The 14,103-nt window shown below is 34.2% G+C and overlaps 1 protein-coding gene across 3 annotated transcripts; it reads left to right on the top strand.

Moving 5' to 3' along the window:
- Positions 1-6,892: 6,892 nt before the first annotated feature.
- On the top strand, positions 6,893-13,038 carry LOC112520488 (protein IQ-DOMAIN 14-like). 3 transcript variants are annotated; one of them, XM_025128920.1, is made up of 7 exons: positions 6,912-7,027; positions 7,109-7,140; positions 8,213-8,312; positions 8,968-9,354; positions 10,640-10,879; positions 11,563-11,691; positions 12,107-13,038. In XM_025128920.1, the coding sequence occupies exons 3-7, from the start codon at positions 8,238-8,240 to the stop codon at positions 12,833-12,835; spliced, it is 1,560 nt and encodes a 519-aa protein (XP_024984688.1). In that variant the 5' UTR covers positions 6,912-7,027; positions 7,109-7,140; positions 8,213-8,237; the 3' UTR covers positions 12,836-13,038. The 3 variants fall into 3 exon arrangements, with proteins under 3 accessions (XP_024984687.1, XP_024984688.1, XP_024984686.1); XM_025128919.1 differs by having other exon boundaries at positions 6,893-7,140; XM_025128918.1 differs by lacking the exons at positions 6,912-7,027; positions 7,109-7,140 and adding an exon at positions 7,340-7,610.
- Positions 13,039-14,103: the final 1,065 nt, after the last annotated feature.

Here is a 14,103-nt window from a genome sequence, read left to right as displayed (position 1 = left end):
TGTCACACTTCCCGTCACACATCTCTAATTGCTGCCCCTCCCGACACACATCAAGGGTCATTGGAGTAATCTTGATTCACCCCAATCCCTTACTCGTTCCATGTCACTGTCGTCACCTACGTAATTGCCTAAGCAGAAACCTTGTTTTACAAATCATGATAAAGGTACTGTTTTTGCAATAAGCACTTTTTGACACTGTCTTTTTAGATCTGATAATCTAATCGATTAGGCGTATTGTGCCGGTTCTTTTGAGTAATATATTTGGAAAAGCAGACTCCCCGTTCATCAGATAGAGAAGATGACCAAGATTTCGTGAGCCTCTGATATCCATATAAAGGACACGACGAACATAAATACCCTCTTTAATGGTGATAGTTCATCACGTATTTCCTCAATGACAACTTCACTTGACCCTGGTGACTTGAAATACGTTTTCGATACGGTCTTTCAACGTACAATGTAAATTTTAATCGGTCTGTATTTGAGTAACGTATTTCAACAAATTCAAAGACATCATGATCAGTACCTTAATGCTTGAAGACCAGAACCTAAATCACTATCACTTTAGGTGGCGTTTGGTTTGTAAATGTTTTTGGATGAAATAGAATCTACCAAAAGAATTTCACTTTAAAGGAATTAAAATGGAATGATGTCAGATTTGACCACATGTTTGATTGACATACATTGCAACAAAATTCGTTTGTTTGGTTCATAGAATGTAGCTTTGGAATTGAAATGAAATACTGATGAATGACCAGAATGTCTTTTTTGAATTTTTTTTCCTAAAACTAAAAGTACTTTAATAGAATAATAATTAAATGTGTAAAGCAATATTAAACAGAACCCAAATATAACCATAAATCAAACTAAATTATCAAATTGATTTGTCTAAAAATAGGTAGATATAATTCAAGGTTCATTATATTAATTAAAAAGGTTAACTGTCATACTGAATAAATATTAAGACAAATTTCGTTTTCAAAAAATAAAATAAAAAAATATTAAATTAAATTAAATGATATATGTTACCAGTTGAACAAAGGTTTATTTTCTAAAAATAACATAAAAAGGGGAAAATTGAACTAAAATGGAACCAACTTTCACCTGATTCTTATTTTGGGGAACCAACTTTCAAAATCGTCATTTTGGGGAACCAACTTACACCTGATTCCTATTTTGAGGAACCAACTTGCAAAATAATTATAGAAAAATAACTAAAATTCGTTTTTTTTTCAAAAATTAATGCAATAAAATCTATTTTTTATTTCAAATCTCGTTTTTTTAATTCAGATATCAAATTGAAGATTTTTTCAAAAAAAATCCAAATTACCACAATAAAAATTGTTTTTTTTACTAATGCAATAAAAAATCAATTTAATAAAAAAAATTTAATTGATGCAATAAAAAATAAATATTGAATATTACATTCAAGATTTTTATATCTAACAAAAATCCGTATCAATATTAAAGTTTAAATCAAATTGGCAAATCAAACCAAATGTTTGATAAAGACCCTTAAATTACCTGTTATCTGTTCAACAGATCAACCAGACCCTTAAATAAATAAAAAGTTTAATAGAAATCCTTAAATGATAATTTTGAAAGTTGGTTCCCCAAAAGTATTAAATTAATTAGGTTATAATTGGGTTAAGTGATATATTTGGGGTTATGAAAATATAACATTTCATTCCATTAAAATCCCAACTTATTGTGAAGGAATGTTGAAATCCTTTATTTGTGGAATTTGGTGTATTTTGAAGATTACTTCTTTAAAGAAAGAATAAACCAAACGAGAGAATGAAATTTAGTTAAAAAAATTCAACATTCCAATTTTATCTGATTCCTAACGCCACCTTAATAAAAACAACAACATTAAATATATCTGTAGCTGTATTTAAAAGATGATAAAAAGTAACCAAATCATGAAAATCACTACTGACATCTATGGACACTGGCATGCAAAAACAAAATAGAAACATAGCATTAGATCTCGTACGGATCAAATCCTTCAAAACTTGTTTGAATGTGTCACATTGTACGAGTCATCAATTGGTTTTTGTGATTTTTACTGATTACAGAGCATAAGAATCTGTCGAAGTTTAAGAACGAAAACTGAAGCCCGTCTTCACAACATTTTTAGTGTTAACTTTGTGAACCAAATCATGGTCGTTCATTGTATAATCTAATAAAACACGAGTTTTTTTTTTTAATAATGAAACTAAGAGTGCGTATATCATAGTGAACATTAGTGAACAAGGCAAAGGAAAAGATCAATAGCTTTAATTATCCAGTGGGAATCTCTCATTCATCGTTTTGTAACCGAAATCAATAGTATTGTTTGATTATGAACACACACATTTTCATGTATTCATTTGTGAATACTGGTTACATTCACCAGTGAACATATTAATTTTTGTTGTAGCACACGTTGGGAAATTCCACATATGAACCTGCAATATGTTCACTTTGATTAACCATTGTTCACGTTAAAGTTAACATAACAGAATCTTGAAATATAATATGATTATGATTCCTAAAAACATACAAGTAATAATTTGTAACATCTCATTGCATACCATAAAAACGACTTACACATAAAATAATACCTATTTGTCATTCGTCACTGAATTAAACAATTGAAGTAACCTCTACTAAAGAATGAATCTTATTCGTCCAGTAAGTTCACAAAGTTAACACCATACTTTTGATTAACAAAAGATCTTATACCTCTTTCTCTCTCCATAATTGCAGTATAGTACAGTTTAAACCGTTGTTTCATAACTCAAAACCACACCACATAATGCAGTTTGGTACAAACGTAAACCACAAAAGTTCTAAACCACACTCTGCAATGCAGTATGATGTGAGGAGTTTATGTGGTTTAAGGGTTTAATGAACACCCTTACGTAATCCATTTTTTAACAGAACTTTTTAAAATAACAACAAAAACAAAATATAACAGACTGGCCCAATAACTTCAAAGCCAACTTCAAACTACAGTGGATATTATTGGTAGCTCATAACTTAAAGTTTATAAGGAGCTCACAAATCCCAGTTTCTATCCATCTGGGTCTGGGACGAACTGTTACAAACTCCCCCACTTAAACTTCAGACTCTGGTTACATGGTCGTGATTCATCAACCGGACACGGTTTCTGTTTTCTTAGGAATCAAGAATACACATCTTAATCAATTTATTCAATGTTACACTATAACATTAAGTACACCCTCATTGATGGATGTTTGACCAATTGATAATAATTAACCTACCATTTACATTCTTTATTTGTTTGGGACCCCTAATCCACTTTTGTGATTACATGTATTTAATGAAAACCCTAGTTTTAAATTGCAGTTAAAATTAGGTTTGTTTCGAAACATTCGTTGATAATACTGAGCTGAAGGAAGTTGTTTAAGAGTTGAAGCAATTCGTCGATAATACTGAGCTGAAGGCCTTTTGGTTATGTTGGCCATAGTTTTACTGTAAAATAAATACTGGAAAAGTACTTAATACAGATCGTTCTTTAATGTTTTAGTATATTTACTTTCTTAATAATAATAATAAGTACTACGACTTATTTTATCCCAGGTTGTCTTCATGATATCTGTATTTGTTATAATGATATCAGAATTACGTATGTAATTATAATGGGAAAAATGTCTAAAATTAATCAGTTGTCATTATCTTGTTATAACATTTATAACAGATTCTGCAAGCTGAGATTTTATACAATTTTTTTTTACTTGAACGGATTTTTAAAATTGCCTAGAATTGATAAAGTAGGAAAGAGGATACGAAATTCTTCAAATATCTTAATAATATAATTAATGTTGTAAATTTTAAATAAATAAAGTGTTGAAATAAAATCAATTTTTAAAGATTTTAAATTTTCTATTTATTTAAAAAAAAATATGTTAAAGGTACTCTTGATGATTTAATTTCGGACATATTGCATGAAAAAGTAACGTATTTTAACTTGATTCCTATTCTGGGTAATGTACTTTCAAAATCTCTATTTTGGTACCTAAGATGTAAAGTTTTAAATTTTAAGTACCCGGGTAACTAGTTGAAGACTACTTTTAGACTAAAAAAATTCATGTAACTAACCACGTCAGTAAATAATACTAAGTTGAATATCACATCACTCGCCACACATCAGCATGATAACCGGTTAATGCTTTAACCAGTTATTCGGTTACTTAAATGTTTAAAACTTTACATCTTAAATACCAAAATAAAAGTTTTGAGAGTACGTTACCCAAAATATAAATCAAGTTATAATAATTTACTTTTTCATGTAATTTACCCTTTAATTTCAGATAAATTATTATAATAACAATGATTAATATAAAAAATAATGGAGGATTGTAAAACAAGAATAAGTCACGTGCGTGTAAGAAGGTGATGGACCTTTCTCAGACCAAACCCCATTCTTTTCAGCTCATCACTGTGCCTGTAAATACACGGCTTACCCCACACCTACATCCCCACGGTTCAAACCGTAAAATTTATAACAGCCTTTTTGACAGTTGGCTTATTATTATTATTTTTTAATGTACTTGACCTCTTAATCATTAAGCTCAGTAATCTCGGATACAATAATATTTGACCTAACACAATATGACGTTGGAGATGCAACAATTGTAGAACATCTCAAACATTTATGTTATTTGAGAAAATTTTGTTTCAACCAGGGACGGATCCATGAATTTTTTTCAAACGGTGGCACCATTTGACCATAAGAAAAAAAAATTGGGAAAATTTTCAAACGGTGACACCGTTTGACTATAGGAAACGAATATACGGAATTTTTTTTTTCAAACGGTGACACCATTTTGCTAAGAAAATAACACTAACATGATTCGAACTTGGGTGTAGAGTGAAATAAAAGCCTTGCAAACCAACTCTACCAAATAAAATTTGTTCTCATTGTAGTTTTTAAAATACATACGGTGGCACACAACAAATTAATACGGTTGCACCGTTCACGAAACCTAATTTTTTTTACCATTCGGTGGAGAAATAATACGGTGGCACGTACCACCTATACCACAAGCCTAGGTTCATTCATGGTTTCAATAGCTATGTTAAAATGTCATCTAAAATAGAAAGAAAAAAGAAGAGGATGGAGAAATCCTTAAATTTTTGTGTGTGTATATATATATATATATATATATATATATAACTATAACATATGTATATACACATATCTATATATATCTGTATAGGGGTGAGTTCAAATAAAAACCACTCAATTTGTAAAAACCGTGAAAACCTCATTCAACCAATCATAATTTTTCATTTTGTTCATTTTTTTGTAATTATGAGAGGTTGATTAACCATTTTTATTGTGGAGGGCGTTAATAATGGATATTATCATCTTCATTATTTTAATTTTAGAGAAATACATGAAACAGTTTCATTAAAATTTCATTAAGTAGTATATGAAACAGTTTCATTAAAATTTCATTAAGTAGTATATGAAACAATTTCATAACCACATATGAAACAACTTCATCAAAAAAAGTATTATATGAAACAATTTCACAAGATTAACAATTTCATGAAAAAATTTCATAAGATTAACGATGGATGAGAGTAGTTTTTACGGTTTTCACAAATTGGAGTGGTTTTCATTTGATCGCTCACCTGTGTGTATATATATATATATATATATATATATATATATATATATATAACATACATGTTAGAGATGCTTTTAATACCATAATTAGGGACCCAGGTCGTCGATTTATTTAAGGGTCAAACTCATTAGAAAGTTGCAACCGTAGGAACCCAACTCATAAAAGAAATGCAACCACAATAACGTAACTCGTTAAAAAAACGCAACCAAAAGGACGTGTTCTGTTGCGTTTTCAAAAAAGCGACAAGGACCTCACAAAACATGTAGTTTACTGAGAAAATTTTGTTATAAACTTCATAGGATTCTCACGAAATTTTGATTTCTCCTGCGATTTGTAACAATCACTGTATAAAAGAGGAATTATAGTTATCATGAATTTTTAAGAGGTACAACTAATTAAGCATAATGTATAAGCTCTTAAAGTTATACAACGTCCCACGATCTTCCACATATTAAAAACCAAATTATTTTTCATTTTTAAATAACACTTTGTACGCTTATAATTAATTATTTAATTTACTTCATAATCTTACTTTTTCATTTTTCATAAACATAAATAATGGTATATGAAATAAAATGCATTAAAAATACATTTTTTTTACAAAATAAATCATTATAATCGTTTCGTCAATACCTTCAAAATGAGTTTAATATTAAATATTTTCAGATCTAATTATACTATTTAATGTCGTTTCGCTTTCTCGACATCATATTCGGAATGATTTGCGCGATGTTGCGCATGAGTACGTGACTAGTATAGATATAAAAGGGAGATCGAAGGCAAGAGCCACTGACAGTGATGAGCGGTGATAAAGAGCAGACCACAATAAGGTGACGAGGGTTTGGAATAACGTAGAGTTTGAGAATGGTAAAATTGATTTATGCTTTTTTTTAAACCGTCCTAACTGGTTTCAAGTAATTTATTTTGATACGTAAGATTTTAGTACATCAAAACGTATCGAATACAACAATTTACTGGATAAGCGTTTAACTGGGTAAGAGTCGTCATCTTCACCTACCGTGGGTAAGACTCTCCAACAATTTGGGTGAGTCTACTTTATTATTTTTATTCTTATAATAATCGAAATTCATAATTCCAATTATGATCCTATGTTTTTACAGATTTTTTTATTCATTAACGTTAAAATTAAATTATTTTAAATATCGTAATTATTATTACATTTTTTAAATTAATTATTATATACTAAATCATAACAATGGGAAGAATTTTCAACAAAGCAAAGGGGGTATCGGAGAACCGGTCGTCTTAAAAAGCAAATGGAAGTCCTTTTGCGGGGAGACCTTTGTCGCCGATGAGCGTTTGTTGCACGCGCCGCCGTGGCCATTAAAATCAACAGGAGAGTGCTTAGGGTCGTTTTCATGGTATTATTATTGTTGTTAATGATGATGAAGATCAATTAAAGTTTAAAAATAGTCTTCCCATCTAAGCTAAGTTTGTTGAAGTTGGCAGCACGGCAGGTTTACAGATCGAGTGGGTAAGCGGCCAAATCTATCCCTCTCTCTATCTATAAACCCTTCCTTTTCAATCATTCAAACCCTAGAAGGAAGAATTTCGGTTGAAATTAAAGCAGGGAATTGTTAATTATAAAAGCATAAAAAGGTGAAAGGTGGTGGGGGGACAATAAAGTTGTCAAAATCCATCTTCATATTCATATTCATATTCAATCTTCTTAGAAGGAACGAATCCAATTCAAAGTATCCGTATTCTTCCATCATACAAATCTCTCTCCTTCTCTCTCTCTCTCCTGCTGTGTGTGTGTGTGTGTGTGTGTGTGTGAAAAAGCTACTGGTGGTATGAAGGAAAGATTCATGCCATGACAGAGAAAGTTTAATCCATGGAGAGGGAGAGAGAAGATATCGTGTTTTGTGTTGAATTGGTCGAACCTTGGAGCAGCTTTTTGAAAAGGGGTTTTGGAAATCTGGGGGGACTTTATCCATAGTTAAGGTAAGAATTTTGTTCATGAATATGCATGATTTCGAGTTACGATTATCTGTTTTATTTTGTGACATTGCATGCTTGTTTTCATGTTGTAAATTTAGTGAATATAAACCATAATTTCTCTCTTATTTTTTATGATTTCTAGTGTCCTCTGCTTTATGTCGAATGATTCAAGTTCAGTAACGAAATTTACCTCTCTAACTGGGTGTATCAACCCTAGAATTCTGCAATATTTGAATCATGCTTCTAGAACATGTGATGCACATAAGGTGTTTGTAGAAATTCGAACATATGATTTGCAATTACCAGATGCTGTTTTTTCATTGTTTTCTCTCATGGTTGTTGATTGGGTTAAATCATTTGAGGCCTCAAAAGTTTCTTTCTATGAGTGGATAGTCCTCTGTTTTTCGTTGTTATGCTGCAAATGATCATGATGGAGCTCTCTTGTGCTTGATTTCGATGCAGAATTTGGATTATGGCCTAAAAAAGCCACCCCACTTGTTGGTTTCCCCAGAAATCTGGGTTTTTTTTCGTTTTCTTGACCATCTTTATTTGGTCATCTGTCTTTCCTGTTTTGTTTTTGTGTTCACCTCCTGCGATATATGCAGGTTATAACAGTAATGCTGGGAACATATGGGGAGAAAAGGAAGTTGGTTTTCTGCAATCAAGAAGGTTTTTACATCCAACTCGAAAGACAAGCTACCGAATGTAAGTAGGCTGATTCTTGAAATTATGGTTTTCAATCGAAATTTAGTGTTTCTGTCTTTCTCTCTTTCTGGTTTTATTGCTATTGCTTACTCATATATAGTTTTCAAATTTTAGTATTTTTGTATTTCTACCTTTCACACACTTTCTACTAGCTAGGGGTCATCATGGAGACAACTGTTCTACTCTTCATGGTAGATGTCAGGTCTGTGTCCATCTTACCCCGACCCCATGTCTGGTGAAATATTTTGGGCTCGTTTGATTTGCTTGTGGGACTGGGGATTTCGTGAATAGATTTGGTTAATAGAGGCATAATCAAACGAGAACAAGATCAAAATAAGAGAACACGGGAACAGATGAATCACATGTGATTTTGCACTGAAATCACATGTGAATAAGAACATGGTCAACACATGGGTGCACGGGGTCATGGACAAGGTCGTCCGTAATCACATGATTTTACAGGTGAGTTTAAACTCACATGTGATTTGGCCGTTCGCATGTTCTCTTATTTGGTCACTGTTCTCGTTGGATCCTGACTCTTGGTTAATATGTCATAGGTATATAAAGAAGTGTCGGTTCTTTATTCATTTTAACGATTTCTCTTCGTATTTTAAGCCACAATTGTTGCCTCTGGTGATGTCCAATTTGGTTGCAGGAAGTAGAGAAGAAAAGTCCCCACGAAAAGAAGGGGCGGGGGAAACTAAAACATGGAGAGAGTAGATCGTTCATTCCTCTCTTCCGAGAGCCAAGCAGCATTGAGAAAATCTTGGGGGAAGTTGACCAACAGTTATTGTTTATTGGACATCCTACAGCTGTTGAGCAACCACCACCACCACCGTTCTCCGGAAGGCCTGCCTCTCCGATGGTCACTTCTCATCAAGCGGCTTCCCCAAGAGTTTCTTCTCCTAGGGAACCTTCCCCAAGGAGTTCTCCTCCTAGAGTTGTTCATCAACGCACGGAAATCAGCTATAGACCGGAGCCAACTCTACGACACCACCACCTTTCAGCTACCATAATCCAGGCCGCCTATAGAGGGTATATGGTAAGCTTCTGTTGTTTGGAATACCACATCTGCTAGACACAGGCCATTAAACATTTACATATTAGGATTCGTTTGCATGGTTTATTAGATTTACATGGTTTCTAAAATAACCTTGGCCTATATATATATACAGAGAGAGAGAGAGGAGTTTCAAATAAAAACCCTTTAAATAGTACAAACCATACAAACCAATCTCAACCGTCCATCTAGTTTAATGAATATTTGGTTTTATAAATATCTCGATTGTTTTCTGATCTAAAGCGTTAATCTTAATGAATAACTCTGATCATCTTCCATAATATCCGAATCATAAAAAATAAACTCCAATCATTTCCATAAAAATCTCAGTTGATTGGTTTGTATGGTTTGTACTAATTAAAAGGTTTGTATTTAGAACTTCCTCCCTCTGTCCCTCTCTCTCTCTCTCTCTCTCTATATATATATATATATATATATATATAGACTTGGGATCATGTGAGACCAGCCTGTTTTCGTGAGACCCGTGAGACCAGCATTTTACACTTGAAACTTCACAGCAAAATGCTGTGAAGGTAACTTTTTAAAACCTTCACAGTGTTTTTGCTGTGAAGGTTCGACTTTTTTTAAACCTTCACAGCGTTTTTGCTGTGAAGTTTACGTGTAAAAATGTGGTCTCACGGGTCTCACGAAAACAGGCTGGTCTCACGTGAACCCAACCCTATATATATATATATATATATTGCAATCTCCGTTATAGGGTGCACTTGGTACGCAGATGAACGGGCCATGACTAGTTGGGCAAGAGTGAGGTAGATGGATAAAAGAGTTGTGCAAAGTTTTAGGGTTTTAATTGACGTGGGTAGTTTTGTAATTTAGCAATCTTGTCCATCTTCTTTATTTTTGTTCGACCTATTTGGGTGGGAATCCGATCCTGTTCAGTCTTAATGTCGTACCAACTACCAAATGTGGGATAACAAGTTTTTGTCATGTTTATTCCCTCCTATCATGTCCCGTCACCCGTGTACCAAATGCAAAAGACTTTTTTAGAGAGATTCAAAAGGTTCCACGCATCCTAATATGGTATAAGAGTCAGGATCTACCACATCCATGGACTCGGCACACTCTTTCACCTCCGTTTTTGGGGAACCGTCTAACCTTCGTTTGAGTGGGTGTGTTGAAGCCCCATGTCGGCTAGACACATATCATCGAACCTATATATATAGGAACCTTCCCTTTTTATAAGTGCTCTTTTGGAGAATATTCAAAGGGGTTCTATGTATCGTCACAATTTGTGTATATCATAAAGGCAAGGAGGAGCTTCAGAGCTTTGAGAGGTCTTGTGAGGCTGCAAGGAGTGGTAAGAGGACAAAACGTGAAGCGACAAACCGTCAACGCCATGAAACAGATGCAACTGTTGGTGAGGGTCCAAACTCAAATTCAGTCGAGAAGAATCCAAATGTTAGAAAACCAAGCACTTGAACGCCAAACGTACAAAAACGACAAAGAAGTCGAGACTTCAATCGGCAAATGGACCTTCAGTAATCTAGTAAGATTTCTGCTTTCAGTTCATACCATACATCTGTAGGTTCAAGTCATCGCTGGTCTTAAAGGAGCAACTGTAATTAAACCAAACGAACCCGGTATATCCAACCCTACCCTGGGGGTGGGTTTGTAGGGTAAGATATACACAGAATTGACCTCTACCTTAAAGAGTAGAGCGACTGGTTCCAACAGATCCGCTAAAAATAAGAAGTTAGACATGAGTAAGCAATAACAATACAAATAGCAATAGAAATAGAGAAAAATAAATATGCTAAATTTTGTTCGGCTAGATATGAGTAAGCAACAAAAATAGATAGATGCAGCACACTACCGGATCTCCAAAAAAGGAGAACCAGTAGTGTGTACTACTTTTTAAAGAACCATGGTGGTTCTTTTTAAAAAACCAATGGTACACACACTACTATTTCTTCTTTCTAAAAAAACCAGTAGTGTTGCTCCTTCTTTTTAAAGAACCAGTAGTGTGTGCACTACGGGTTCTTCTTTTTTAAAGAACCAGTAGTGGTTCTTACTGGTCTTCTTTTTAAAGAACCAGTAGTGTGTGTACTACGGGTTCTTTTTAAAGAACCAGTAGGGGTTCTTCTTTTTAAAGAACCAGTAGTGTGTGCTACGGGGTTCTTCTACCAGTAGTGTAATTTGAATTTATTAATCTGGGCTTACGGGTTGTAGCTGGAGGTTGGCGATGAACATTGGGACGATAGCTTGATAACGAAAGAAGAAAGAGAAGCAAGGCTGCAGAGAAAAATGGAGGCAGTGATCAAGAGAGAAAGAGCCATGGCATATGCATACTCCCATCAGGTACTCTTAAAGCATTCTCTCGTGTGTGTTCCAATTCTTGAAAAAGGCCAAAATATATCAAAATACAACAAAGTTTTGTAGCAAAGAATTATTTTCTCGATCAACGTAACAAAATTTTGTATTTTATATCAATTTTAACCGGTAACCCGCTGATCTTGTAACATGATTGGATACGTGTTCACAAAACGGTTATGGCGAAGTGGATGATAAACTTGATAGACATCATCTATTGTTACAAGATTAGCAGGTTACCGGTTAGGATGAGAACAAAATATGAAAATTTGAAATTCTATTATGTTGACTGTGAAAAAAAATTATTTGTTACACTAAATAGGAACTAAGGAAAATGTCGTTGCATTTTGATGTATTTTGCCCTCTTGAAAACGAAGGGTTATAACGTAGTTTTGATGATTAGTTATGGAAAGCGACACCACAATCAGCTCAAAACGCTCTGACGGACATCCGGTCTGGCGGATTTCCGTGGTGGTGGAACTGGTTAGAACGCCAACTGCCTTCCGATGAACCCATTAGGAACCCCGAATTCACACCCACGCCACCACGGCCAAATCTCGATCAAAAAACAAGCCCGCGTCCTCAGTCCAGCATCTTCAAGCAGAACAACTTTTCGTTCGACAATCTCGACACACCCACGCCGAGATCATCAAGATCGATGATCCCACCAAGGACCCGACAACAAATGACCCCAACAAGAACTCCACCATCAACCACCCCAAACCTAATGAAGTATTCCAAAGCAAAAGGCAGTGCCGCTGGTTCTCCGTACCCGATGAAAGACGACGATAGCTTGATGAGCTGCCCACCATTTTCGGTTCCAAACTACATGAGCCCTACTGTTTCAGCGAAAGCCAAAGCCCGACTAACTGGTAATCCTAAAGACCGCCTCACGAGCACTGCAGCTAGCGAGTCGTCATCAAAACGGCGGTTTTCGTTCCCGCTAACGCAAAGCATCGGTTCGTCGTTCAAGTGGAACAAACGGTCTTCAAGCAAAGATTCTATGGCATCTCTGGCTCCAAGGGCGTTGGAAAAACACAAATCTCCACGGTCGATCGGAGATTTGAGCATGGATTCCTCCATTTCGATGCCGGCGGCGGTCGGAAGGAGACCATTTAACAGATATGTGTGAACTTTTATTCGTTTTTGATTTAAATCTTGGTGGGTTTTGATTTCTTTGCTTTGATTTTGGGTCTTTTTTTTTGTATTTTTGGGTAAAAGGAGTGTTTGATTGGTTCTCTACATATCGATTGATGACAGAATACTGAATTACTGATGTATGTATGATAATAAACAAGCCATTGTTGTTTGGGTGTAACAAATTTGTTCCTTCTCTGTCGGGTTTTGGTTTCCGAACGACTGAAACCTCGAGTGTCGTTTGGTTCGTGGGATTCCGACATAATCTGATTGAATTGGAATGGTGGATTCCATTGATCAAATTTTATTCCGATATTTGAGTTAGTTAATGGAATGGAATTGGATTCCATTCATTCCATCAACTATCATCATTATTCCATCGAAGCGGAGAATGGAATTGAATTCTATTCCAACCAATTTTCATGTGAAAAGAGTACCCCCATTAAACCAATTTCCTTAGAATATTATACTTATAGTTTTAAGGGCAAAAATACAAATTCAAAGAAGGCATTTTCGTCATTTTTTATCATTTCATTCTAATTACTCTGTAAACAGAACATGTATATTTTAAATTTATTTAATATATTATATTTTATTTTCTGTCAACCGAACACTTGATCAAACTTGATAACATTTCATTCAAATTTTTTCCGTATTCCAAAAACATTCTTCCAAGCAAATGCCTCCTGAGGGGTTTGCTCGCTAGCACTAAGATCTGGACCCTTTGGGGCTTCTTTTTTATAGATTACTAATTCGATAGGTCAGCGGAGATTTTTCTAGTTATTCTACAAAATCCCATGAAATTAGTCGAAGAAGCCACTAAGGATTTTCTTGATCACTTTTTGAGACCCTGTGAGATTAGTTGAGATGTGCACAAGCTAGTCCGAACATCCATGGTTAGCAAGAAAATACCAGACCAAACTAGGGACAAGCCTATTTAAGAGCATCTCTAACAACTATGTTAAAGTAAATTTTTGAAGATTTTGAATATATTTTTACTCCAACTGATATGTTATAATGTATGCTAAAAAATAGAAATAGATGGTAGAAATCTCTGAACTTCATATTCTAGAGAGAGATTGAAAACATTAAAAGTAAGACCTATTAATTAAAATGTCCATTTTCGACTTATGGTTTCACCTCTTAGTAATTTCTTTTCTAAAATCACCACAATATCACTCCCTCTGCAATTAACAGGTCCTCAATTTATGAACTAATCAAAATATCTATACTATCTTATAAAACATTTGGCTAAAACTCTTA

Source organism: Cynara cardunculus (assembly GCF_001531365.2).
Source record: "Cynara cardunculus var. scolymus isolate 2C chromosome LG 10, CcrdV1, whole genome shotgun sequence".
NCBI classification, from domain to species: domain Eukaryota; kingdom Viridiplantae; phylum Streptophyta; class Magnoliopsida; order Asterales; family Asteraceae; genus Cynara; species Cynara cardunculus.
This window is presented reverse-complemented; position numbering and strand designations above follow the sequence as displayed.